At 42.3% G+C, this 25,521-nt stretch overlaps 1 protein-coding gene across 4 annotated transcripts in view; it reads left to right on the top strand.

Annotated features, from left to right (window-relative positions):
* The window catches only part of LOC124115838 (nucleolar protein 14-like), a 35,311-nt gene that overhangs the window by 8,545 nt on the left and 1,245 nt on the right, over positions 1 to 25,521 (top strand). The window contains exons 5-21 of one of the 4 annotated variants that reach the window (XM_048393679.1): positions 914 to 1,041; positions 3,760 to 3,855; positions 5,157 to 5,234; positions 7,471 to 7,539; positions 8,833 to 8,921; positions 9,429 to 9,768; positions 11,330 to 11,384; positions 13,059 to 13,189; positions 13,371 to 13,589; positions 15,066 to 15,167; positions 16,251 to 16,313; positions 17,080 to 17,170; positions 20,134 to 20,209; positions 22,047 to 22,130; positions 23,577 to 23,721; positions 24,427 to 24,548; positions 25,117 to 25,278. In XM_048393679.1, the coding sequence (XP_048249636.1) occupies positions 914 to 1,041; positions 3,760 to 3,855; positions 5,157 to 5,234; positions 7,471 to 7,539; positions 8,833 to 8,921; positions 9,429 to 9,768; positions 11,330 to 11,384; positions 13,059 to 13,189; positions 13,371 to 13,589; positions 15,066 to 15,167; positions 16,251 to 16,313; positions 17,080 to 17,170; positions 20,134 to 20,209; positions 22,047 to 22,130; positions 23,577 to 23,721; positions 24,427 to 24,548; positions 25,117 to 25,278 (2,050 nt within the window). The other 3 variants (XM_048393680.1, XM_048393682.1, XM_048393681.1) reach the window with 3 other exon arrangements.

The raw sequence follows: 25,521 nt of genomic DNA, 5'->3' as shown, positions 1-25,521 counted from the left end.
ATATAGACACACTTGTGTTTGATTGCAAACAAGCTAAAGCAGGTGACATCAAGTCATTGTTAAGCATTGATATTCAAGAGATTGTTGTCGAAACCATAATGTTAGAAGTGGGTCTTTTCATTCAAAGACTGATGCAGAGTTGAGCAGTTCTCTTGCTCGCTCGCTCGCTCAAACACTCACTCACTCATTCACTCACTCACTCACTCACTCACTCACTCACTCACTCAAACACTCACTCACTCACTCAAACACTCACTCACTCAAACACTCACTCACTCACTCACTCACTCACTCACTCACATAGCTGGAATACTGCCAATTTCAAGTGACTTTTAAGAAAGAAAGACATGCTCCGTTTATGACTCAGGGCAAGTACCACACTTTATATTTTGCAAGTCAGCCCCCAGAAGTAGCTGTCTGTACTGTCAGGGATGAAAACTTGCAGATAGAAACTGAAATCATGACCCAAGACTGTCTGATATAGACACACTTGTGTTTGATTGCATACAAGCTAATGCATGTTAAGCCATGATGGTTTTCGAAATTAGGCATCAAATTAAGCCTGCAAGTCAGGAGGCCTTGATATGTATAGGGAACTAGTCCAGTCCATCCACAAAGGAAGTTGCCAGTTTCCCAACTAACACAGATTTACATATAGTAAATTCACAGAATTTATATTGAAGTTGGAGATACCATTTTACAATATATGTTAACACCACTTTACAATCATCCTTATTAATGCTTGTATTGATTTGTAATCGTGCAAGACCTGCTAATGCAAAAGTTTAATTTTGACATTTTGTTTTGATGCACCAATGAATCATTACAACTCTGATGTAAACTATCGCTCAGCGCTTATGACTGCAGGGGTTTGGGTAAGTCTGTGACTGAAGCCAGCGTCTACTGTTTGCAGGAGATGTGGTCGCCCGAGAACACTTTGGAGGCTTCATGACGCGGAAAGATCCATCCGAAGCGGAAGATGACCAACGGTCGTGGAAAGAGAAAATGGAGACCGTGATAGCCAAGTCGAAGAAGGAGAAGGTGAGCTAACAGGTCACGTGTGTAGTGGATGACATGGTTTGACGATTACATAAAAGCCTTTACAAGGGGCAGAAAGAATGAATGCAATTTGGGCCGAAAAAGTACACTTTGAAAAAGTTTGATTCATAACGTTAAAACACCAATGTGTTAATTTGCTCACTTTAATTTTGAAAGGTATTGCAGTTTCATGACAATTTTTGTTGTCCACTGGACGCAAGGGATATGTTGTGTGATGTACCCTGTGTGTGAGCCCATGGAGGTATTCGGGTATATCACACCATATATACCCGACGGACTAGTTGACGATATATCTATTTTACCAGCATAATTTTCGCCTTTGTAGCTAGAATGTCTTCATCGGTATGGCTAGCAAACTGTTTCATGGACATGTTGACAGCTGGCACTGTCATAATCACATGCAGAGTTATCTCCCTTGCATTACAATTGGATATGCTTTGTTAAATTCGCTAAGCTGTATTTGATAGGCGTTCACTTTCAGGTTAATATGACTACATCAATATATTCCCAGTGGGTGTTTGAAATTTGTGCCTTATCTATCAGCGGGGTACACGTGAACGAACTGCCCATTCAGACACCAGTCAGAAACAAGTATCTTAGAAACAAAAGCTTAGATAATCTCATCATCCAGTACTATATCATTGGGGGCGGTCGGGTAGCCTAGTGGTTAAAACGTCACGCCGAAGACCCGGGTCCGAATCCCGACATTGTTACAATGTGTGAAGCCCATTTCTGGTGTCCCCCGCCGTGATATTGCTGGAATATTGCTAAAATCGGCATAAAACCAAACTCACTCACTACTATATCATTGATACTTAGGTGTACACGATACTTGAATCATCAGTTTGTGAGATCACGATACGATATACATTCAGGAACTAATATAGTTAGCTCCCATGGCAGAAGTAGCATAGCGCCACCTGTAAGCATGGCAGAACACAAGCACGTGGTAGCTGAGTAAGCGCCAACTGGCTGTTACATTGATAACCATCTCTTCATTTAAAACTGTTTTGTTCTTGTGGTTTTCTTTTTTAAAGTTTTTGAGATAACAAGAAATAAATGTATGAAGAAAGAGGTTTTAGAGCTGTATTTCAGTGATTTTATCATTTCTTATTTGATGTGGGGTATTGTTATACCAGAAGTATCGTCAGTCCGTATCGTGATACGAATCGTGTGTGCAATCAGTGTGCAATGCCTACATCATCGATCTGCGATTTGTAGACCTTGATTTTTTAAACACACCTTGAGAGTTGTTGAAAATATCCCTTTGAAGATGTTTCATGGTAACTGCAAGCAGACAATTTCTTCTTTTGTTGTCTTGTTTTGGATAGGGGAAGGGGGCAGAAACAAGATGAAATCCTTTTAGCCATGTTCAGTGCATGTGTTGACATCACACGTCCATGTTTGCAAGTCAGCCCCCAGAAGTAGCTGTCTGTACTGTCAGGGATGAAAACTTGCAGATAGAAACTGAAATCATGACCCAAGACTGTCTGATATAGACACACTTGTGTTTGATTGCAAACAAGATTATATAAAAAGGAAATAGGTATCCTTTGAAACAGGCTCTGTGTCAACTGCATGCTGTGGATTGAATATGGATTGCTGGTTCTTGTTGAAAACTTTAGTTCCGGTGGAGTAGATCTGAGGACATCCCATTATTGGTCACGTCAGAAAAAACTTTTATATGACCAATCAGAGCGTCGCTTACCAGATTATGAAAGTGACAGTCAGAATGTGTTTTCTAATCATGCAACGGGGCGGTCGGGTAGCCTAGTGGTTAAAGCGTTTGCTCGTCATGCCAAAGACCCAGATTTGATTCCCGACATGGGTACAATGTGTGAAGCCCATTTCTGGTGTCCCCCGCTGTGATATTGCTGGAATATTGCTAAAATATTGCTAAAAGCGGCATAAAATCAAACTCACTCACTCTAATCATGCAACCTTAAAAAACTTAACAAGGGGTATTCTGACTGAATCTATACAATCTAAAGCAACTGAAAGCTGCCTACTGATTGTCAGACATTGCATTGGTTGGTCGAAGTTTGTGAAAGGTTGGTCTTGCATGACCCTTATTGAGATGTCCTCAGATCTTTGTTTGGCGGTGGTGAGAACTCAGATCTGGTTTTAATGAAGTGTACTTTGTGTGCTGGCGATTAGGTGCCTCACTCTAGCAGTGTGGGTTTGAATCCCGGATGGGACTCAACCCAAAAAAGTTCAAGAATGTGTACTTTACTAAGAAATATAACATTTGCTGCTGATTTTAATGAGATTGAGGTTATTACCTTGTACATGTGTAGCTGAAATGATAATCTTGAAATCTCTTACTTATTGAATTTGGGTGGTCGGGTAGCTGAATGATAATATGTTGACTAAATTATTAGGTAACAAGGTATTTCTTCTTGTGACTGTTGTGAATTGAGGACAAAATTTGGGCGGTCGGGTAGCCTAGTGGTTAAAGCGTTCGCTCGTCACACCGAAGACCCGTGTTCGATTCCTGACATGGGTACAATGTGTGAAGCCCATTTCTTGTGTCCCCCTTCTTGATATTGCTGGAATATTGCTAAAAGTGGCGTAAAAGCATTCTCACTCGCTCACTCGCTTACTTATTGAATCAATAGAAATGTTATTGCATTTATTTTTTAATGTGCATAATCCTGTGTGCTGTACAGTGTGTTGTAGTTTGAATTGTTGACGTTGCAGTTTGACCGACAGTTTGAGCGGGAGAAGACAGCTGAACTGACAGAGGAGTTGGATGAGCAGTGGAAGGATGTTGCTCAACTGCTACGAGGAATGACTGTAAGTTGATACAGTGGAATCCGCTACAGAATTCCACTTTTATCCCTCAGTTTGAATCAGTCCATAGGTCTCCTTGGCGCCAACACTGGAAGGAATCCATTTTGGAACTGGTCTTGACGTGACTCTCACGTGACTTATCCTGGTAGCAGTCGTGAACCTTATCTAACTTTTAGCGTTACATTTGCTTTTGTCTTTAATTTAGAGTGAAAACATAATTTCTGGTGAGCACAGATGACCTGTCTTCATACCTGTGAAGATCCTCATTATGATTGGTCTTCAGCAACCGATGTGGGTGATATAAGGCTTAAAAAAATAGGTTCTCATGCAATGGCTTTTGAAAATATTGTGCAGGCGGGGGCAGTGTATTTTTTTTTTTTTTGGTTTTTGTTCAAGTTAGCTTGTAAACAAATTTTGTTAATAATTTCTGCGAAATCATGATGTTCTTAGGTATTGTAGCATTTCACTGCCGTGGTTGTGTGTTCGAGACGCGGAATATTTAGAGTTGTTTTTTGGGGGGATGGGGTTGGGGGGAGTGGAACTAAAAACATAACGTGCGGCGGATTTAATGATGGTGCAGGCAGTGCCTGAGAGCCAAGACTATTATTATTTTTAGACTAAAGTGACTAACAGGATCATGTGGTCAGGATCGCTGACTTGATTGTCTGGTTAAGACTCAATTATTTACAGACCACCATGATATAGCTGGAATATTGCTGAGTTAAACTACAAACAAACAAACCTGTCTTCAAAATGGCCATCATGTTATTCAAACTATTTAAGGCAGTAGGCGGTATCTGGCATTAAGCATTGTTCATGCAATAATCCACCTACATGTTGCTGGACCCGTGAAGATCCTGGGTAGAATAGGTCTTCAGCAACCCATGCTTGCCGTAAAAGGTGACTATGATTGTCGTAAAAGGCGACTAACGGGATCGGGTGGTCAGGCTGGCTGACTTGGCTGATGCATGTCATCGATCCCAATTGCGTGGATCGAGGCTCATGATATCAATCACTGGATTGTCTGGTCCAGACTCGATTATTTACAGACCGCCGTCATATAGCTGGAATATTGCTGAGTGCGGCGTTAAACAACAAACCAACCAACCAACATATTGCTGACCAAGGTATTATGCAGGTAGCGGATAAACCTTGTGGCCATTGACCACATTTTTGGAATGAGTTGTCTCCCTTGATGTGCCTCGGGAATGGAAGAATAACTGGTTAGTGTTGTTGTAATGTCGGAAGTATCAACTGATTACAGTGTGTGCATGTAAGAAATGCATATTGTTTTGTGTTTTCAGGGCAAGAGAGAGAACAAGCCTGCAAATGATGATTATGACATTGCAGTGAGGGAGCTGAAGTTCGAGATCAAAGGAAAAGTGAGTTGTTGAGGATTTTCTGAATGTCAATGCTACTGTTTTTTGTCAAGATAATCATTATCAGTTAATGGTTTGTGAAGCTGTGATCATTAATAATCGCTTTCGTATGGAGTAGTGATGGAAATGTGTAGAAGTCATTAAACTTAGCTTCTGGTGTTCCCCGCCGTGATATTGCCGGGATGTTGCTTAAAGCAGCGTACAAAAAACTCACTCATTAAACTTAGGACCTGGATTTGCTTCTATGCATGGATGTGATGTGTGAAGCTATTTGGGGCACATCACTGATATTGCTGGAATATTACCATGAGGAATATCTTGCTCACTCACTCACAACACCCCACCCAACCCATTCGCAAGACATGTAAGGGGTGACCAGACTCGTGGTCAGACCTGGTGACTTGGCCCGGGAAGATCTGGGGTAGAATAGGTCATCAGCAGCCCATGCTTGCCGTAACAGTCGACTTTGCTTGTCGAACAGGCGACTAATGGGATCGGGTGGTCAGGCTCGCTGACTTGGTTGATACATGTCATCGTATCCCAATTGCGTGGATTGATGCTCATGATGTCAATCACTGGATTGTCTCGTTCAGACTCGATTATTTACAGACTGCCGTCATATAGCTGGATTATAGCTGAGTGCGGCATTAAACAACAAACAAGCAAACAAAACTTGACTTGGTTAACTGGGTGTCTTGGTTGACTGAGTGTCTTGGTTGACTGAGTGTTTTGGTTGACTTAGTGTCTTCATACACTGACTGCGTGGATCATATTTTCACTGGATTGTTTGGCCCAGATTTGCTTATTTATTAGTTGTTATATGGCTCGATTACTGCAAAGTTCATGGTATAAAACAAAAATGTGTCGATTCAATCATATACTATAGCAGCAAATGCCACACTTTATATATTGCAAGTCAGCCCCCAGAAGTAGCTGTCTGTACTGTCAGGGATGAAAACTTGCAGATAGAAACTGAAATCATGACCCAAGACTGTCTGATATAGACACACTTGTGTTTGATTGCAAACAAGCTAAAGTGTGTTGATCTAAAGAAGTGTTCGAAATTGGGCATCAAAGCATGAAAGTCAAGGGGTCGTCATGACAGTAATATTAAAAGTGGGCCCTTTCACTCACTCACTCACTCACTCACTCACTCACTCACTCACTCACTCACTCACTCACTCACTCACTCACTCACTCACTCACTCACTCACTCCACTTGTAAGAGGTGACCAAATGGATTGGATGGTCAGGCTTCATCACTGATGACTTTGTTGATTAAGTGTCATCATTCCCTGAATGGTATTTTCCCTGGATTGTCTTTAGATGGAATGCTGGGTTCAGGGGTATCAAACAAACAAACAAACTAACAGATCTGATTTTTTTAACCCTGGACAATAATACCATACTTTATATTTTGCAAGTCAGCCCCCAGAAGTAGCTGTCTGTACTGTCAGGGATGAAAACTTGCAGATAGAAAGTGAAATCATGACCCAAGACTGTCTGATATAGACACACTTGTGTTTGATTGCAAACAATCTAAAGCGTGTTGATCTAAGGCACTGTTCGAATTTAAGCCCTTTCATTCCAATGCTATAGCAGTAATGTGTACTGATCATATGACTCAATGTGAAAAACTGAGATTGCTGATGCAGCCTCAAGGCAGTTGTGTTAAGCATCAAATTAAGCATTGAAATTCAAGAGATCGTTGTCGTAACCGTAATGTTAAAAGTGGGTCTTTTTATTTGAAGACTGATGCAGCGTTAAGCAGCATGCCCGCTCGCTCACTCACTCACTCACTCACTCACTCACTCACTCACTCACTCACTCACTCACTCACTCACTCACTCACTCACTCACTCACTCGTACCTGAATTGTATTTTCCCTGGATTGTCTTCAGATGAAATACTGGGAATACTGGGTTCAGGGGCATCAAATAAACAAACAAACAGATCTGGTTATTTATAACTTTGGACAATAATACCACACATCGTTTATTGCAAGTCAGCCCCCAGAAGTAGCTGTCTGTACTGTCAGGGATGAAAACTTGCAGATAGAAACTGAAATCATGACCCAAGACTGTCTGATATAGACTCACTTGTGTTTGATTGCAAACAAACTAAAGCATCTATCTGTCTGTCTGTCTATCAATCTATCTATAATATGTTTTTTCAGGCTACAGAATGACTTATGATTTTGACATTTCTTTGAGTGAAACTCTTTTTATTCCGTTTCTAGGCAACAGATAGGCTAAAAACAGTTGAGGAACTGGCAAAAGAGGAAAAGGAGAGATTAGAAAATTTGGAGGTATGTAACAGAGTCTGATAGCATCATCTGTATAGAATATTATTGTTCGTGAATGTCCAAGTAATAAGTATAAGGTTAAACATGGTTATGTGAACTATTGTTGATATGATTGTGACAATATTTGCCATCCATCAAATTCTGACACTGTCATAACACCTAGATGTCATTCAGATCATATTTATCAAAGTGATAGACATTTATAAAAAAATGCTTGTTTTCTAATATGACTTATTGAAAGTGCAATTCTCCAGATATATACTTGTAAACATTTTGAATAATTAGAAAGAATAAAAAAATAAACAATATAATGTTTTTTAATGTACAGTATCTGGAACTTTTGATATACACAGTGTTATTGTTATTCATTGAGTGAAAAGCATCAATATATCTGGAAATAAAACAAGGCATGTTGTTAGATGTAGGGCTGTTTACTACCCTGGTACCCACCCCCCTATTACCCGACCCTACCCGTGTACCCACTGCAGGTCTCAGGAGATGTCTCAAAATGTCTGATTGGGAACAATTTTAGCATAGCCCTGGCAAAACGTTTTTAGGTACATGTATTAAACAATTTGGTCATTCATACACTGAAGTTCAATTAAGTTATATCTTTATTCAACCATATGAAAAAATTGGAAGGAATGGGTGCACAGTCAGAAAGAAATGCGAACATTAGTGACTTGTAGTGTCACCATAGACTTCTAGATACTTTTTGTCATTAAACAATATATCACGTGACTAACCACGGTTCCGGGTAGTCCTGTGGGTACCCGGGTCCTACTCAGTACCTACCCGGGTTACCCGTCCTAGCCCTAGTCAGAAGTAATCTGCTTAAAATCATGTTACCGTATTCGACATAATAAGCGCCTAGGGTGCTCTCAAAATTAGAAATAGGGGGCTCTTATTAGAATAAAAGTTTGGTGAAAAACAATAGAGTTGAAAGATCGTAAATTTCGTGGTTTATGCTGACAGCCTGAAATGATACAAAAGAAAAGTCTGTGTGTATTATACACGACAGATATATTTTTCCAGAATTTAATTGCCCATAATTAAGGGTGCATATAACACACGAGTGTGTACTATACACGAATAAATAAGTCTTGTGTACATTGATCATTTGGAAGGGGTGCTGATTGGGATTGTTCACTAGCCAATATATTAGCAAATTTCGCAGTGCGCACTTATTAGAGCGGGGCGCTTATTACGTTGAATATGGTAATTTGGATAGGCATGGCAACTGAGTCTCACTTGATTGTCTGGGAGTGGTTAACTCTGGCAACTGTTCTACTGCAGGCTGATCGTGTGAGGAGGATGAAAGGTGTCCTCCCACACAGCGTCCCATCACAGCCACAACACTACTCTGCCGACAGTCTGGATGATGGGTAGGATTATCTCCCTTGCAATATGCTTCTTGAGGCGGTTTGCACATAAATGATTTGTCGCTGCAAAGCTGTTTTTCCTCAGTGCAAGATTGACATATTTGGATGTAGAGAGATACAGAGTGATCTCATTAAAAAAGTGTTTATCTCAACTGATGGTGTCTGGAAATGTTAACAAGGTTCATACAGGCTTCAAAAGGCTTTGAATTTTATGGTCCCTCTTGAGAAGCCTTAATTTTTAATTTTAATCTCTAAAGCCTTGAAAATCACCAAAATATCTTGAAACAAATTGAATTTGAACAAAATGATATATGCTATGAATACAAGTATTAAAATTCTTAAAACTTACTTTATGTTATTGTTGGTTGTGTAAATCAATCTTGTTGTAAAATTTGTGATGTTCATACTGTTTTCTATAATGAATATATGTTATAACAGACAATGGCTAATAACCCCACTAAAAAGCCTTGAAAATGACAGTTTAAAGCCTTGAAATATTCATTGATGTAGGTTTGTGCTGGACGCAGATGATAGGAATCGGGGGAAAGTGCGCTTCCTCGAGGAAGAAGAGGAAGATTCTGAGGACGAAGAAGAGGAACGTGAGGAGGAGGAAAAGGAAGGTAGTGACGAAGAAGAGAATGGTGGCGAAGACAGCGATCGTGGTGATAATGACGATGATGATGTTGATGAGGCTGACAAGGACAACAGTGATGAACATTCAGAAGGAGACAGCGAGGACAGTTATGCTGATATTCATTCAGATTCAGAAGGAGAGAAAGACAATGAGCAAAGTGTGTCAAAGACAAAGTCTATTTTAAAAAAGAAACCGGAGACAAAAGCCGAGAAACAGGTATGCCAAACAAATGTAATTTGTGTACACATGGTGTTGCTAAGTTACCTAACTCATTCCAACTACTGGACCCGTGAAGATCCAGGTCTTCAGCAACCCATGCTTGCCATAAAAGGTGACTGTGCTTGTCGTAAGAGGCGACTAACGGGATCGGGTGGTCAGGCTCGCTGAGCATGTCATTGACCCCAATTGCACAGATCAGTGCTCATGATATCAATCACTGGATTGTCAGGTCCAGACTCGGTTATTTACAGACGGCTGTCATATAGCTGGAATATTGCTGATTGTGGTGTTAAACAACAAACAAACAAACTTTGCAACTGCAGGATATCATCTGTGTGGATTCTGGATTGAAATAAGCTCCCAGCAATCTGTGCTTGTCATACAAGGCCACAGGATGGGTCAGGTGGTCAGGTGATCGCTAGATGACATGGTTGATTTTCTATATCATCATTTCCTGACAGTGTGGATTGTTGGTAATAAATTCAGTCATTATTTCATTATTTACAGGCCACTATCATCTCGTTTGAATATTGCAGTGTCAAACATCTAACAAACAAACAAACAATCATTCTTGTGATATTTTTTATCCCATGGTAACCATTGGTCATCCTTGATTATTCCGTCTTGCTGGATTTGACTTAATAAGCATCTCACCTTATGGCAAATTCTTTTTGCAGATATGATATTTCAGTATTCATCTGTATTCATCTGTATTCATCTGTAATATTGTATGGACATGTTGTAAATGGGTCTGAATTAAGTGAACATTGATATCCTTCTGAGACATGTGCCTCCGTGGTCTAGTGGTAGAGCGACCGCCCGGAGAGCGGAAGGTCGGGCGTTCGAACCCTGGCCGCATCATACAAAAAGACGTTAAAAGATAGTACTTATTGTTTCCCTGTTTGGCGCTTGGCATAAAGGGGTTCAAACAAGGACTGGTCGGCTCGGAGTCAGTATACTGTGTCTGAGTGGGGTATTCATGTTAAACTGGCGCATGGTATCTCAGTGGGCTAGCACTATAAAATCGTCACAAGCTAGTACAAGCAGCCACACACACACACACACACACACACATACATGCATGCACATCGCTATATAAGTGCAATAATCTTGGAAACAACGTTAAACCCTATTTCCCCTCACCTCACCATGTGACATTGGTGCATGGATTTCATTACGGTATAATGAGACCCGTGAAGATTCCAGGGTAGAATAGGTCTTCAGCAACCCATGTTTGCCGTAAAAAGTGACTATTCTTGTCGTAAAAGGCGACTAACGGGATCCGGTGGTCAGGCTCGCTGACTTGGTTGATGCATGTCATCGATCCCTATTGTGTGGATCGATGCTCATGATATCAATCACTGGATTGTCTGGTCCAGACTCGATTAATTACAGACCGCTGTCATATAGCTGGAATATAGCTGAGTGTGGCGTTAAACAACAAACCAACCAACCAACGGTATAATGAAAAAATGAAAGTGGTTTTCTGTGTTGATTATTATACATGTTGAGTTTATTTGAATGAAAATATAACACTTTAATATTCCATGTTTTGCAGAAGAAAAAAGAAGTGAGACAGGCAGCAGCCAATGAGTTGCCTTACACCTTCGAAGGTAACTACCTCGGCCATGTCCATGTGTAACCAAGGTAACTGTATATCTATACAGGTACTGCTCAGTGAAGATCTGGGTTAGAATAGGTCTTCAGTAACCCATGCTTGTCATAAGAGGCGACATTGCTTGTTGAAAGAGGCAATTTACGGGAATGGATTGTCAGGATCGCTGACTTGGTTGATGCATGTCACTGATCCCAATTGCATAGACCCATGCTCATGATGGCAATCAGTGGATTGTCTGGCCCAGTTTCAATTATATTCAGACTGACGTCATCTAGCTGAACATTGCTGATTGCAGCATGTAACAAACAAACAAACAAACAAACAAACAAACAGGTCAGTTCGTATTGCAAGTCAGCCCCCAGAAGTAGCTGTCTGTACTGTCAGGAATGAAAACTTGCAGATAGAAACTGAAATCATGACCCAAGACTGTCTGATATAGACACACTTGTGTTTGATTGCAAACAGGCCTAAGCCAGTGGCTACAATTGTGATATTATCATACAACATCATCATATTGCTGCTGAAACAACTTTCACTCTGTGTTCGGAACAAGCGCTTGCCCGTAGGCCCGGGGCAGGTACAATTAGTGTCGGGCCTGTAGTTTCAAATTCGTATGGGTGCTTATGACCTGCAGTAAATTTATGTGTCAATGTATTTATCACAATACGCTGCAGTTTTAGTCAGGGCTGGAATTATGGAGTTATAGTTTGCCTGGACTAACAAGTCTATGAAGAGTAAAATCATCATCATGTAACGAAATTGACATCCTGTTCGTAAACAACATGACGACTGTTGTGCATATTTTGGATGATTACAGGATTTGCAAACTCTGTGTACCTTCAATTTGGCTTTGGACCGCCTCCGTGGTCTAATGGTAGAGCGTCCGCCCGGAGAGTGGAAGGTCCAGGGTTTGATCCCCGGTTGCGTCATACCAAAAGACATTAAAAGATGGTACTTGTTGTTACCCTGTCTGGTGCTCGGCATTTAGGGGCTAAAACAAGGACTGGTCGGCTTGGAGTCAGTATACTGTGTCTGAGTGGGGTATTCATGTTAAACTGCGGCATGGTATCTCAGTGAGCTAGCACTATAAATCGGCATCAGTCCGGACTAGTACAAGCAGCCACACAAACACACACACGTACATGCACGTCGCTATATAAGTGCAATAATCTTAGACGTAACGTTAAACCCCATTTCACCCTACCTCAATTTGGCTTTGACAGATATTTTACAGATTGTATCATGTTTTTAGTCAATGTGCTCAAGTGTGCTCAATCCTCATGCAACTGTGAGGCAGGGAATATGTGAAATGTTTCTTCGATCAACTTGATTTTCTTGACTGGGCGTCCCCATTTTGTTGGAAGCAAATGCAAGTGATGTGAGGGGTGGAATCTGTTTGTTCAGCACTGGGGGGGCACTACAATCAAGTCACGAAATTCCACGAAGTTCGGCAAGGGTAGAAACTGGACATTTATAGTCAGTTAACTTCCTTGCCTTGGAAAGATTTGTACGCTATAGGTGTGGATTGTTGTTCATAATATCAATCACTGGGTTGTCTGGTCCAGGGTTGATTGTTTACAGGCTTTGGTCATATAGCTGGAATATTGCTGAGTGCGGTGTTAAACATTAAACAATACAAATACCAAGTTTGATCAATCAATGTTCCCAGCCCCTGACAACTATGATGCTCTGCTGGACATGCTCCACGGCCGGTCAGATACTGACCAACTGACCATCATAGACAGGATCAGGAAGTGCCACCATGCCAGTCTCGCAGATGGGAACAAGGTCAAGATGGAGGTAGGTCATTTGGCTTGCAAACACAGAAATAATTATTCCTAATAATTGTTGGGTTTGACCTTTGATCGTGACCTTGAAAATGATAATGTCTATTAAGTTTGTATGTTAATAGAAATCAAAAGTGTTAAGACAAGCTTCGAAATGGCATCCTAAGTGATGAGGAACGATTGTGATGTTTCAGAACTTGCTGCAGCTGTTGATCCACTACTTCGGTAGTCTGGCGCTGCAGGAGGTGCCATCCCTGTCACTGCTGGACAAGCTGACCGGACAGATATACGACCTGACCCAATCGGCACCGAACGTTGCCGCGGAAACCTTGCAGGAAATTATCAAGAACCAGCAGGCAGACTTCACTCAGATGAGAGAGATCAGGAGGCCAGTTGTTCTGGGTTTGGACACCGTGAGTTGCTCAAATGTTTACTGGTATTTGTTTTGGGGATAGTGGTATGTAATATTGACAAAATGTTTGGTAGCTATACATGATAAAGTCACCTGCCCCAATAATAATAGAGTTTCTACAGCGCCAATTTCCATTCCTGCTGGTATGCCCATAGTTCTACATCATTATAGCCCTGGTCAGTGGATCAGTGTGCTCTCAAATGTCATTCTCAGCTCCCTGGGGAACATACAATTAGGCAAGGAGTTTGTAAATAACAACCATAGATGCAATTTGACCTGAAACATACTAGCCCTTAGGATACCAATAGACAAACTGACTCTGCTAGTTAGCTAGTGCCAAGTTCAGCGTTAGAAATTGGCACTAGTCCTGTAGCCAATGACAAACTGCCCAATAGTAAAGGTATCATAAGGACGAGTAGAAATTTGCTTTATGTCATCATAATAAGCACTTGTGGACGAAAACTGTTAGTTTCTACCACTGAAGTTCCTTCCTGTTTCTGTGACTTTGGGTTTTTTGCATGCAGTACCCTGCTTTAGAATCTGTCATGAACATGCTAAGACTAAAAAAGATAACAGCCTTGGATAGAAGCCACTGCCCGCATCATCATGAAATCTTCTGCACGTTTTATTTTTATTTCCATTTTCAAAAAAATAAATCCTCATGCCTAAAAACAATGTGATCAAATATAGCTCGCAGTTACTTCCCTTTACATGTACACTGCTTTACTGCGAAGAAGCAACAACAAAAAACACCGCCCACATGCACTACGTTTTCAAACGTCATTGCCTGAGAACCAATTCTTGAACCATGTTATGGCTGATGTATAATTTCTCTATAATTTTGCATAATGACCTACAGTTACATTACTATTTATTGTTAGAAAGCACATTCAGACTGGCCAGTGAGTTCCTGGCTCAGAATCAACTGCAACAATAGATCTAACATGTCATCGTAATGGTTTAAAATTTATACAAACACTTGGTCACTGTGTGAGACAGTAGGGCTGAATGTCAGTAGGGTAGCCTCATGGTCAACGCATTCACTCATCACGCTAAGTGGGCGGTCGGGTAGCCTAGTGGTAAAAGCGTTCGCTCGTCACGCCGAAGACCCGGGTTCGAATCCCAACATGGGTACAATGTGTGAAGCCCATTTCTGGTGTCCCCCGCTGTGATATTGCTGGAATGTTGCTAAAAGCGGTGTAAAACCATACTCAGGCTAAGATGATCAGTGTAAGCTTTACCAGTTTCAGTCAAAGGAATGTTATGGCAGGCTACGTCCTAAAAATACCTTGATTTTCAGAAGAGTGACTATTATGGGCACTAGATGTCCACAATGGCTGCTGAGTATGGCAGCCATCTCAAACTATGGTTCAGCAGCTTCCAGATCAGACGAGCAAGTTGCAATCTGACAGCATGTCAGCCATTAGCTTTGATATCACATGTTGAGCTGACGATGACGAGTGCGTTGTTTTGCCAGCTGCTGTACCTGAAGCTGGTGTCAGTGCTGTTCCCCACCTCCGACTTCAACCATCCTGTGACGGTCCCCGCCCTCATCTTCATGGGCCAGCTGCTTGGACAGGTAGAACCTCCTATTGTTCATTCTGCTTTAGATTTCCTTCTTCTAGTAGCTTAGTGAAGTTCCGGGTTAGTATAGGTCTGCAGCAAAGCATGCCAGCTGTAAGAGGCGACTATGCTTGTCATACGAGGCGACTATGCTTGTCATACGAGGCGACTATGCTTGTTATACGAGGCGACTAATGGGATCGACTGGTCATTAACATTTTGTACAGCCTCTTTAAGTATGCTAATAAAATGTTCAAGCTTTAAAGATATTTACCCGTATTTTAATAATGATGACTCCCTGAATAAAATATGACCTCAGCAATGTGGACGAGTCCAGTTTATGAACAGTGGGGTAAGTTTGGTACCAGTATTTCCCAGATATTCACATCATTTTCATGACATTGTCAATGTCAATGTACCTCTTCTCCTTATACCGATTGTCATCTCTCCCACTGCGATCGTTCAGCCATTGCATTCATCTGCATTGCACAGCTACATCTATTGGGAGCAACTCACTAGACACTCAGCTCTCAAAAATAACGTCTTCCAATTGACGACATCATCAAGTTGCGAATGCGTGTTCGAATTTCTAGAAATGATGTCATGATAATGGAATGTATTATCATGAAATAAACCAGGCTTCGTTCTTCGTTCTGCGATTTATCTCGTAGCTATCTTATTTTAGCAGCTATCATAGTGTTCCAGTGTATGAGACCGCCTCCGTGGTCTAGTGGTAGAGCGTCCGCCCGGAGAGCGGAAGGTCCGGGGTTCGATCCCCTGCCGCGTCATACCAAAAGACATTAAAAGATGGTACTTGTTGTTACCCTGTCTGGCGCTCGGCATTAAGGGGCTAAAACAAGGACTGGTCAGCTTGGAGTCAGTATACTGTTATGTGTCTGAGTGGGGTATTCATGTTAAACTGTGGCATGGTATCTCAGTGGGCTAGCACTATAAATCGGCATCAGTCCGGACTAGTACAAGCAGCCACACACACACACGTGCATGCACGTTGCTATATAAGTGCAATAATCTTGGACGCGACGTTAAACCCCATTTCACCTCACCTCACCTCCAGTGTATAAGCTGTATTGTTTTTCAGACTCCAGTCAACACCGAGAGAGACGTGGCCTGTGGCTTATTCCTCTGTGATCTGTGCTTGGAGGTAGTGTATGGTCTGTTAACAAATCTATGTGTGCATGTACGAGAGATGGTGTAGCCTACAGGTGTGTGTGTCAGTTTGTCTGACAATGGATTAATTTCACCTGTAATATGTGTTTCAAGTATGGCTGGAGCTTTTTTGAAAAAGTGGTGGTCATTTAAAATAAAAAAATCTGGCATATCTTTTGGACAACATTGTGTGTCAGGCAAACATATGTCAATTTATTTTTATAGTTGTTTGAAACATGTCACCAAATGTTTGTTTGATTGTTTTTGGTTTAACGCCGCACTCAGTCATATTCCAGCTATATGACAGCGGTCTGTAAATAATCAAGTCTGGACCAGACAATCCAATGATTAATATCATGAGCATCGATTCACGATTGATATGCATCAACCAAGTTAGCGAGCCTGACCACTCGATCCTGTTACTCGCCTCTTACAACAAGCATAGTCGCCTTTTACGGCAAGCATGGGTTGCTGAAGACCTTTCACTGGATTGTCTGGTCCAGACTCAATTATTTACAGACCACTTACATACAGCTGAAATTGGGTGTTAAACAACAACAAAAAACAGACAAACACAATGGCCTTGTTGATTGCATGTCGTCGTAACCTGAGGGCGTGGATCGTTGTTCACAATATCAATCACAGGATTGTCTGGTCCAGACTCAATTATTTACAGGCCACCTTCATATAGCTGGAATATATTTGAGCGTTGTGTTGACCAACACACAAACAATACAACAGCCCATGATTGTTTGTTTCAGTATGTGTCGGAGTCCAAGCGGTTTATCCCGGAAGTGATCAGCTTCCTGCACGGAGTCCTCTTCCTGTCAGCCAACAAACAACCCAACAAAAGTAGGTGGTAGACTTGTCTCACGCTGATCAGGGGGCGGTTGGGTAGCCTAGTGGTTAAAGCGTTCACTCGTCACGCCGAAGACCCGGGTTCGATTCCCGACATGGGTACAATGTGTGAAGCCCATTTCTGGTGTCCCCCGCCTTGATATTGCAGGAATATTGCTATAAGCGGCGAAAAATCAAACTCACTCACTCACTCACTCACTCACTCACTCACTCACTCACTCACTCACTCACTCACTCACTCACTCACTCACTCACTCACTCACCCACCCACCCACCCAATCACTCACTCACTCACTCACTCACTCACTCACTCACTCACTCACTCACTCACTCACTCACTCACTCACTCACTCACTCACTCACTCACGCACGCAGGTCAGGCAATGTTTGACCGTCTATGATCTGTTGAGTAATAATTGTAGCTGGGTAGATAGAGAATGTCTTCCTACAAAAATAAAAGTTGATGTCAGTATTGTCTGCAGGTGTGTGCATGCTTGTCTCAGGTGCCGCAAATCTCTCTGCTGAATTTTGTTTTTTAGGCAAAATCCTGATCATGGGTTAAAATGTTGATTCACCCTGAAGATGTTTCGTGAAGATCCAGGGTAGAATAGGTCTTCAGCAACCCATCCTTGCCGTAAAAGGCGACTATGCTTGTCGTAAAAGGCGACTATGCTTGTTGTAAAAGGCGACTAACGGGATCGGGTGGTCAGGCTCGCTGACTTGATTGATGCATGTCATCGATCCCAATTGTGTGGATCGATGCTCATGATGTCAATCACTGGATTGTCTGGTCCAGAATTGATTATTTACATACTGCCGTCATATAGCTGCAATATTGGTGAGTGCGGCGTAAAACAAGTAATCACCCAAACCAAACCACACCATACCTGTTACTTCCATCACTTCGGCCTATCCTCCTGCATGAATGTGGCTCACAATTCAAATATGTCTTTTGCAAGAGTATTCTTCCTTCCAATGTTAGACCACCGGATGATTTCGATTTCATGGTTTCTGCACATGTATCCATGAAGACACTGTGTGATGTCCTTGACATCAAAGACCGCCTCCATGGTCTAGTGGTAGAGCGTCCGCCCAGAGAGTGGAAGGTCCTGGGTTCGATCCACGACCGCGTCATACCAAAAGACGTTAAAAGATGGTACTTGTTGTTACCCTGTCTGGCGCTCGGCATTAAGGGGCTAAAACAAGGACTGGTCGGCTTGGAGTCAGTATACTGTGTCTGAGTGGGGTATTCATGTTAAACTGCAGCATTGTATCTCAGTGAGCTAGCACTATAAATTGGCATCAGTCCGGACTAGTACAAGCAGCCACACAAACACACACACACACATGTACATGCACGTCGCTATATAAGTGCAATAATTTTGGACGCGACGTTAAACCCCATTTCACCTCACCTCAACTTGACATCAAATTAAGAATTGTATTCTGGGACAAAGAATTTCCCTAGTTGGAGTCAACTCAAATGAGGTGAGATGAAATGGGGGTTTAACGCCGTGTCGTGCATGCACGTGTTTGTGTGTGTGGCTGCTGGTTCTGGTCCGGACTAATAGCCCACTGAGATACCATGCCTCAGTTGAATACCCCTCTCAGACACAGTATACTGACTCCAAGCCAACCAGTCCTTGCTTTAACCCCTTAATGCCATGAGCCAGGCAGGGTAACAACAAGTACCATCTTTTAACGTCCTTTGGTATGATGCGGCCCGCACACCACCAGACCACAGAAGCGTTCTCCAGCATGAATGTGTCATTTCACGCACGCACGCACGCACGCACGCACGCACGCACGCACGCACGCACCACATTGATGCAGGAGGATACACTAAGGTGATGGAATTAACAGGTATGGTGCAAAAACTGGAAACATATATTCACATGCACAGGTGTAAGAGGTGACTCAATGGATTGCATGGTCAGGCTTCATCACTGATGACTTGTTGATTAAGTGTCATCATTCCCTGAATGGTATTTTCCCTGGATTGTCTTCAGATGGAATACTGGGTTCAGGGGTATCAAACAAACAAACAAACAAACAAACAGATCTGATTTTTTAAGACTCTGGACAGTAATACCACACTTCATATACTGCAAGTCAGCCCCCAGAAGTAGCTGTCTGTACTGTCAGGGATGAAAACTTGCAGATAGAAACTGAAATCATGACCCAAGACTGTCTGATATAGACACACTTGTGTTTGATTGCAAACAAGCTAAAGCGTGTTGATCTAAGGCACTGTTCGAAATTGGGCATCAAAGCATGACAATATGACAATAATGTTAAAAGTGGGCCCTTTCATTCAGATACAAAAGCACTCACTCACTCACACACTCGATTCCAGGGTAGAATAGGTCTTCAGCAACCCATACTTGCCGTAAAAAGCGACAATGCTTGTTGTAAAAGCGACTAACGGGATCGGGTGGTCAGGCTCGCTGACTTGGTTGATACATGTCATCGATCCCAATTGCGTTGATCGATGCTCATGATATTAATCACTGGATTGTCTGGTCCAGACTTGATTATTTACAGACCGCCATCATATAGCTGGAATATTGCTGAGTGCGGCGTTAACCAACCAACAAACCAACCAACCAACCAACCAACCAACCCAACCCACCCAACCCACCCACTCACTCACTCACATCCTCGAGGTGGTCGGGTGGTCAGGCTCTCTGACTCGGTTGATGGATGTCATTGTATCCCAATTGCGTGGATCGATGCTCGTGACATCAGTCATTAGATTGTCTCGTCCAGAATCGATTATTTACAGGACACCGTCATGTAGCTGGAATATTACTGAGTGCGGCTTTTAACAACATGAAACAAACAAACATCTATTCTATTCTCTAAGAGAGTACAATGTATTCAGCCCCTTCTTCCTGAAGATGGGCCAACACACTCACTCTTCACACATACCAATTAATTTACTCTGTTCGTTTCAGTTGAGAGAGTCTCAGGTCCTTTCAAACCAGTAGGAAAGTCCATCAACCTGCTTCATATAAGTGATAAGAAGTCAAGGTAAACCAGCTAGTTTCACTGTCATCCTTAACTCTGTTGGTGCAAGTACCTCTCGACACTAAAGAATCAGCAGAGCTTCAGAGCTCCAGATAAGCTTTTGGTGTTGTGGGTATTTTACCCATGCATTTTATAATCATTGTGTATCAGTAATTCTATCTGGGTATTCAAATTTCTGTTACCCACTAGTTTTTACACATGTGGGTATTTAAGTTAAATATTTAAAAACACTATTCATCTAGCCTGCTAACTGGTGTCGTGTGGGTTCGAGAGCTTTATAGGACTGAAAAATACCACGATACTTCCACAAGAAAGTGTGATGGCAAATGATCATGATGTAACTGTCATCGTGGAGTTTGGCAAAGTTGACGGAATGCACGTTTATAATTTCAAAATAAGTTGCTGATTTGCTTATCGAATACGCAGGGTTACTTCACAATATTTTGATTATACACACAAGTTTTATTTTTGTAGCGTATCTGTAATGTTCGTTGCGTATTTGATACGCTTGGATTTTATTTTACTGCGTATTTCTGCATTTCTGATGCATATTTTACGCAGATATGCAGCTTATCTGGAGCTCTGGAGCTTCACATACATAGGTTTTCCAGAAGGTCACAGCGTTACGGTGATTTCTTCTTTGTACGTGTACCCTGTTATTTTCACATTGACTAAAAGAATTTAACGCTGATTGTTTCCTTTAACTTCAGTATGGCAGATATATGATTAGTAGCAAAGATTTTTCATCAGTATCTTGGCATAGGCATATAATATTAAGGCTAAAACAAATTATAAAAGTCTTGGTTCTCAGGCACCGCCCACATCCTCATAAAGTTCTCCCGCGTTTCGTTTTTAGTTCCATTTTTAAAAAGAAATGAAAATCCGTAAATATTCCAAGTCCAATGGTAGTCAAATACTGTAGTCCAGTTTTTTACTCATCAGTTATATAGGGAGGCACAGGGCATTTAACAAACAAACAAACAAACAGTTCAGTTCGTATTGCAAGTCAGCCCCCAGAAGTAGCTGTCTGTACTGTCAGGGATGAAAACTTGCAGATAGAAACTGAAATCATGACCCAAGACTGTCTGATATAGACACACTTGTGTTTGATTGCAAACAAGCCTAAGCCAGTGGCTACAACTAACTTATCCTCCACTGTGTGGGAGGAAAGATTTATGTCCTTTTTCCATGTAATGTGTTGTTGACGAGAGACATGTGTACCCATGGGGATTCAGCCAATCAGCTTACTTATACAGTAACAATCGGCTACAACAGTCCACTTGACCTGTGAAAATCTGGGGTAGAGTAGGTCTTCAGCAACCCATCCTTGTCGTAAGAGGTGACTATGCTTGTCATAAGAGGCAACTAGCGGGATCAGGTGGTGAGGCTTACTGACCTGGTTGATGCATGTCGTCATATCCCAATTGCGTGGATCGATGCTCATGATGTCAACCACTGGATTGTCTGATCCAGACTTGATTATTTACAGACCGCCGTCATATAGCTGGAATATTGCTGAGTGCGGCATTGAACAACAAACAAACAGACCGCCTAGCGAGAGGCGACCAAATGGATCGGGTGGTCAGGCACAGTGACTTTGTTGATTGCGTCATCGTACCCTGAGGTGTGGATCGTTGTTCACAATATCAATCACAGGATTGTCTGGTCCAGACTCACAGCAGCCTATGATTGTAGAAAAAGATGACTTGATCTTAGTTCAGTCTTTGAGAAATCATTTACACACATATTCTCATTGTGGCACCATGTGAAAAGTGTAGGAGTATTATCTGGGACCAGCAATATCAGATGCGGTATGGAAAAACTGTGTTTGTTCTTGCAGATCATGTAGCTTTGAGGGGATGAAGTTGAGTCAAGTGTTCGGAGTGGCTGTGGAGAGAGGAGATCTTTCAAGCTCACAATTCAAGTATGTCTTTTGCAGATGTTATGACATGCAATAGTATTCTTCTTTTCAATGTTAGACGGCCTCCGTGGTCTAGTGGTAGAGCGCCTGCCCAGAGAGCAGAAGGTCCGGCGTTTGATCCCCGGCCGCGTCATACCAAAAGACGTTAAAAGATGGTACTTGTTGTTACTCTGTCTGGCACTCAGCATTAAGGGGCTAAAGCAAGGACTGGTCGGCTCAGAGTCAGTATACTGTGTCTGAGTGGGGTATTCATGTTAAACTGCGGCATGGTATCTCAGTGTGCAAGCACTATAAATTGGCATCAGTCCGGACTAGTACAAGCAGCCACACACACACACACATGCATGCACGTCGCTATGAAAGTGCAATTATCTTGGACGTGTCGTTAAACCCAATTTCACCTCACCTCTTTTCTATGTTAATCAAATCAAATTCAATCAGGTCTTCAGTGTGGTATTCTGGGACAAAATATTTCCCTAGTTCGAGTCGAATGAGGTGAGGTGAAATGGGGTTTAACGTCAGTCCAAGATTATTGCACATATATATGTATATAGCATGCACACGTGCATGTGTGCCAGGATGCACCCAGTGCAGGTAACATTTCCCACCACTGCAGTTATGTTTGATAATTAAACTGAATTCATTAAGTTTGGCTGCAAGTCTTTTTGAATCCAGGAAACAAAAGCTTATGAAATTAGTGAAATACACAGGTGGTCCAAATGCAGTGAACTTGCGGATCTAATTCTTCACAGTAACTACTTGAACAGTCACTCACATCAAACAGACACTTTGAAACTTCTTTGCCAGGTTGTTTACTGGTTTAAGATGTGAAAAGTCATTTACAGATTTATGCTGGAGCACATTCTCAAATTCATGTCCTCTTTGAATTTATTTTATATTGGAATTAGCTAAAAATACAGTGTTTGAATTTATAGTAAACTGGTGCAGCCAGTATTTTGGTTGTGCAGCCTGATTAATTAACCTGGTGCAAGTGGTAAAACAGAATGTAATCATACCCTGCTAACTGATGTATTCTCTCCCTTCAGACTGTGTCTGATTCACTACTGTGTGAGTCTCCTGCAGGAGTTCTCCCGACTGTACAGCGACCTGCCGGCACCGACAGACATATTCACCCCTGTACTGTACATGTGTGACTAACTGATGTATTCTCTCCCTACAGACTGTGTCTGATTCACTGCTGTGTGACTCTCCTGCAGGAGCTCTCCCGACTGTACAGCGACCTGCCGGCACTCACAGATATATTCACCCCTGTACTGTACATGTGTGACTAACTGATGTATTCTCTCCCTACAGACTGTGTCTGATTCACTGCTGTGTGAATCTCCTGCAGGAGTTCTCCCGACTGTACAGCGACCTGCCGGCACACACAGATATATTCTCCCCTGTACTGTACATGTGTGACTAACTGATGTATCCTTTTCCCTACAGACTGTGTCTGATTCACTGCTGTGTGAGTCTCCTGCAGGAGTTCTCCCGACTGTACAGCGACCTGCCGGCACACACAGACATATTCTCCCCTGTACTGTACATGTGTGACAGACTGCCAACCTCCCACTACCCAACACACCTCAAGGTATGTTTACCCCAGGATCCCTGAGTTGCCCTCAAGCAACCTGCTGCTCATTTGTAATTTTGTTGTTTAACGTCGCACTAAGCAATATTCCAGCCATATGACGGCGGTCTGTAAATAATCACTGGACCAGGCAATCCACTGACTGACATCATGAGCATCGATCCACGCATTTGGGATCGATGACATGCATCAACCAAGTCAGCGAGCCCGACAACCTGATCCCATTAGTCGCTTCTTACGACAAGCATAATCACCTTTTACAGCATGCATGGGTTGCTGAAGATCTATTCTACCCACGACATTCACAGCTCCTGCCCATTAGTGCTTAAAGGGGAACTATGCTGCGTTATCTGTCTGTTGGTTGATGCATACGTCGTATCCCAGTTGCATGGATGGATGCTCATGATGTCAAACACTGGATTATCTGGTCCAGACTCAATTATTTACATACCGCCGTCATATAGCTGGAATATTGCTGAGTGTGGCGTTAAGCAAACAAACAAATGGTATAGTCGTGTAATCAGAAATATTGTCTGACAATGGCTAGACCGAGACTGAAAACTGATGCCAAATCACATTAAGGCTCTACTCCCACAGAGCGGGGCTAAACCTTAGCTCAGTCACTGTTTGGAATTTGTAGATTTTAAGTGTGGTTCATCAGCAAATAGCCTCTCAGTCCTGCAGTTGTCTCCCTTTGTTCCCCAGGATTCTGTGAGTGGTCTGCAGGAGTACCTGAAGGGAGAGAGTCAGAAGGCCAGGAAGAGCCTTGTCTTCAACAGGGTGAAACCCAAGCCTCTGAAGATGTTTGAACCCCTGATAGAAGAAACGTAAGTCTACATGTTCCATCATGTTACTTTACGAATTGCATCTAATCATGTTAGCACCTGGAAAATATCCATTGACGCCGAGTTGGCAGTAAACATACTTTGCAAATCCTGCAATCGACTGAAATCTGCACTGCAGTTTGCAAACCGGATGTTGATTTTGTTACACGATGAATAGACTTGTTAGTCCAGCCTAGTTCGGCAAGGTTGGAAACTGAACTTTTATAGTCAGTTAACTTCCTTGCCTTGGGAAGATGACATGTTCAAATTGCATCAGGTTTCATTAAACAGGAGCAGGGTCATATTCAAACTAACTTGCAACATATTGTGAGTGTCTAACCATGCTTCAGTGAATATTTTGTTCACATGCTCTAAAGATAATGAACTATTGTTCATAAATTTGGCAGTTTCTACCTAGAAATGCTGTTATTATATAAATTAGATTAGGGCCATGTTGAACTTTTTTGGTTTCAGTCATAGTGTGTCTGCCATGTGTACAGATGGTGTGTGTCTGCCATGTATTCAGGATGTGTGTGTACTGAACTGATGATGTGTCTCCTGTGTCTTCTAGGTGGGACGGCCAGAAGAAGAAGAGTGGCGGTGGCAGCAAGGCGTACAATGAGAAGCAGCGGCTGCTGCACAAGGTGAAGAAGGAGATGAAGGGGGCGATGAGGGAGATAAGGAAGGACTCGCAGTTCCTGGCCCGGCATCAGCAGCAGGAGACGATGGAGAGGTGGGCCACGTAGCAGACTACTTGTATTGTTCACACCCTCTCTGTGGCCTAGTGTTAGAGCATCCGCCTGGGAGAGCGGAAGCTCCGGCTGCGTCATACCAAAAGACGTTAAAAGATGGTGCTTGTTGTTACCCTGCCAGGCACTCCGCATTAATATCTCTGAAATACTGGAGATTTAAACTGAACTCATTTTTCCTGTTTTCAGCGCATCAAACAAAATACTTTGCTTCTACTTTTGACCAG

Source organism: Haliotis rufescens, unplaced genomic scaffold (assembly GCF_023055435.1).
Source record: "Haliotis rufescens isolate VD_foot unplaced genomic scaffold, xgHalRufe1.0.p SCAF_12, whole genome shotgun sequence".
NCBI classification, from domain to species: domain Eukaryota; kingdom Metazoa; phylum Mollusca; class Gastropoda; order Lepetellida; family Haliotidae; genus Haliotis; species Haliotis rufescens.
This window is presented reverse-complemented; position numbering and strand designations above follow the sequence as displayed.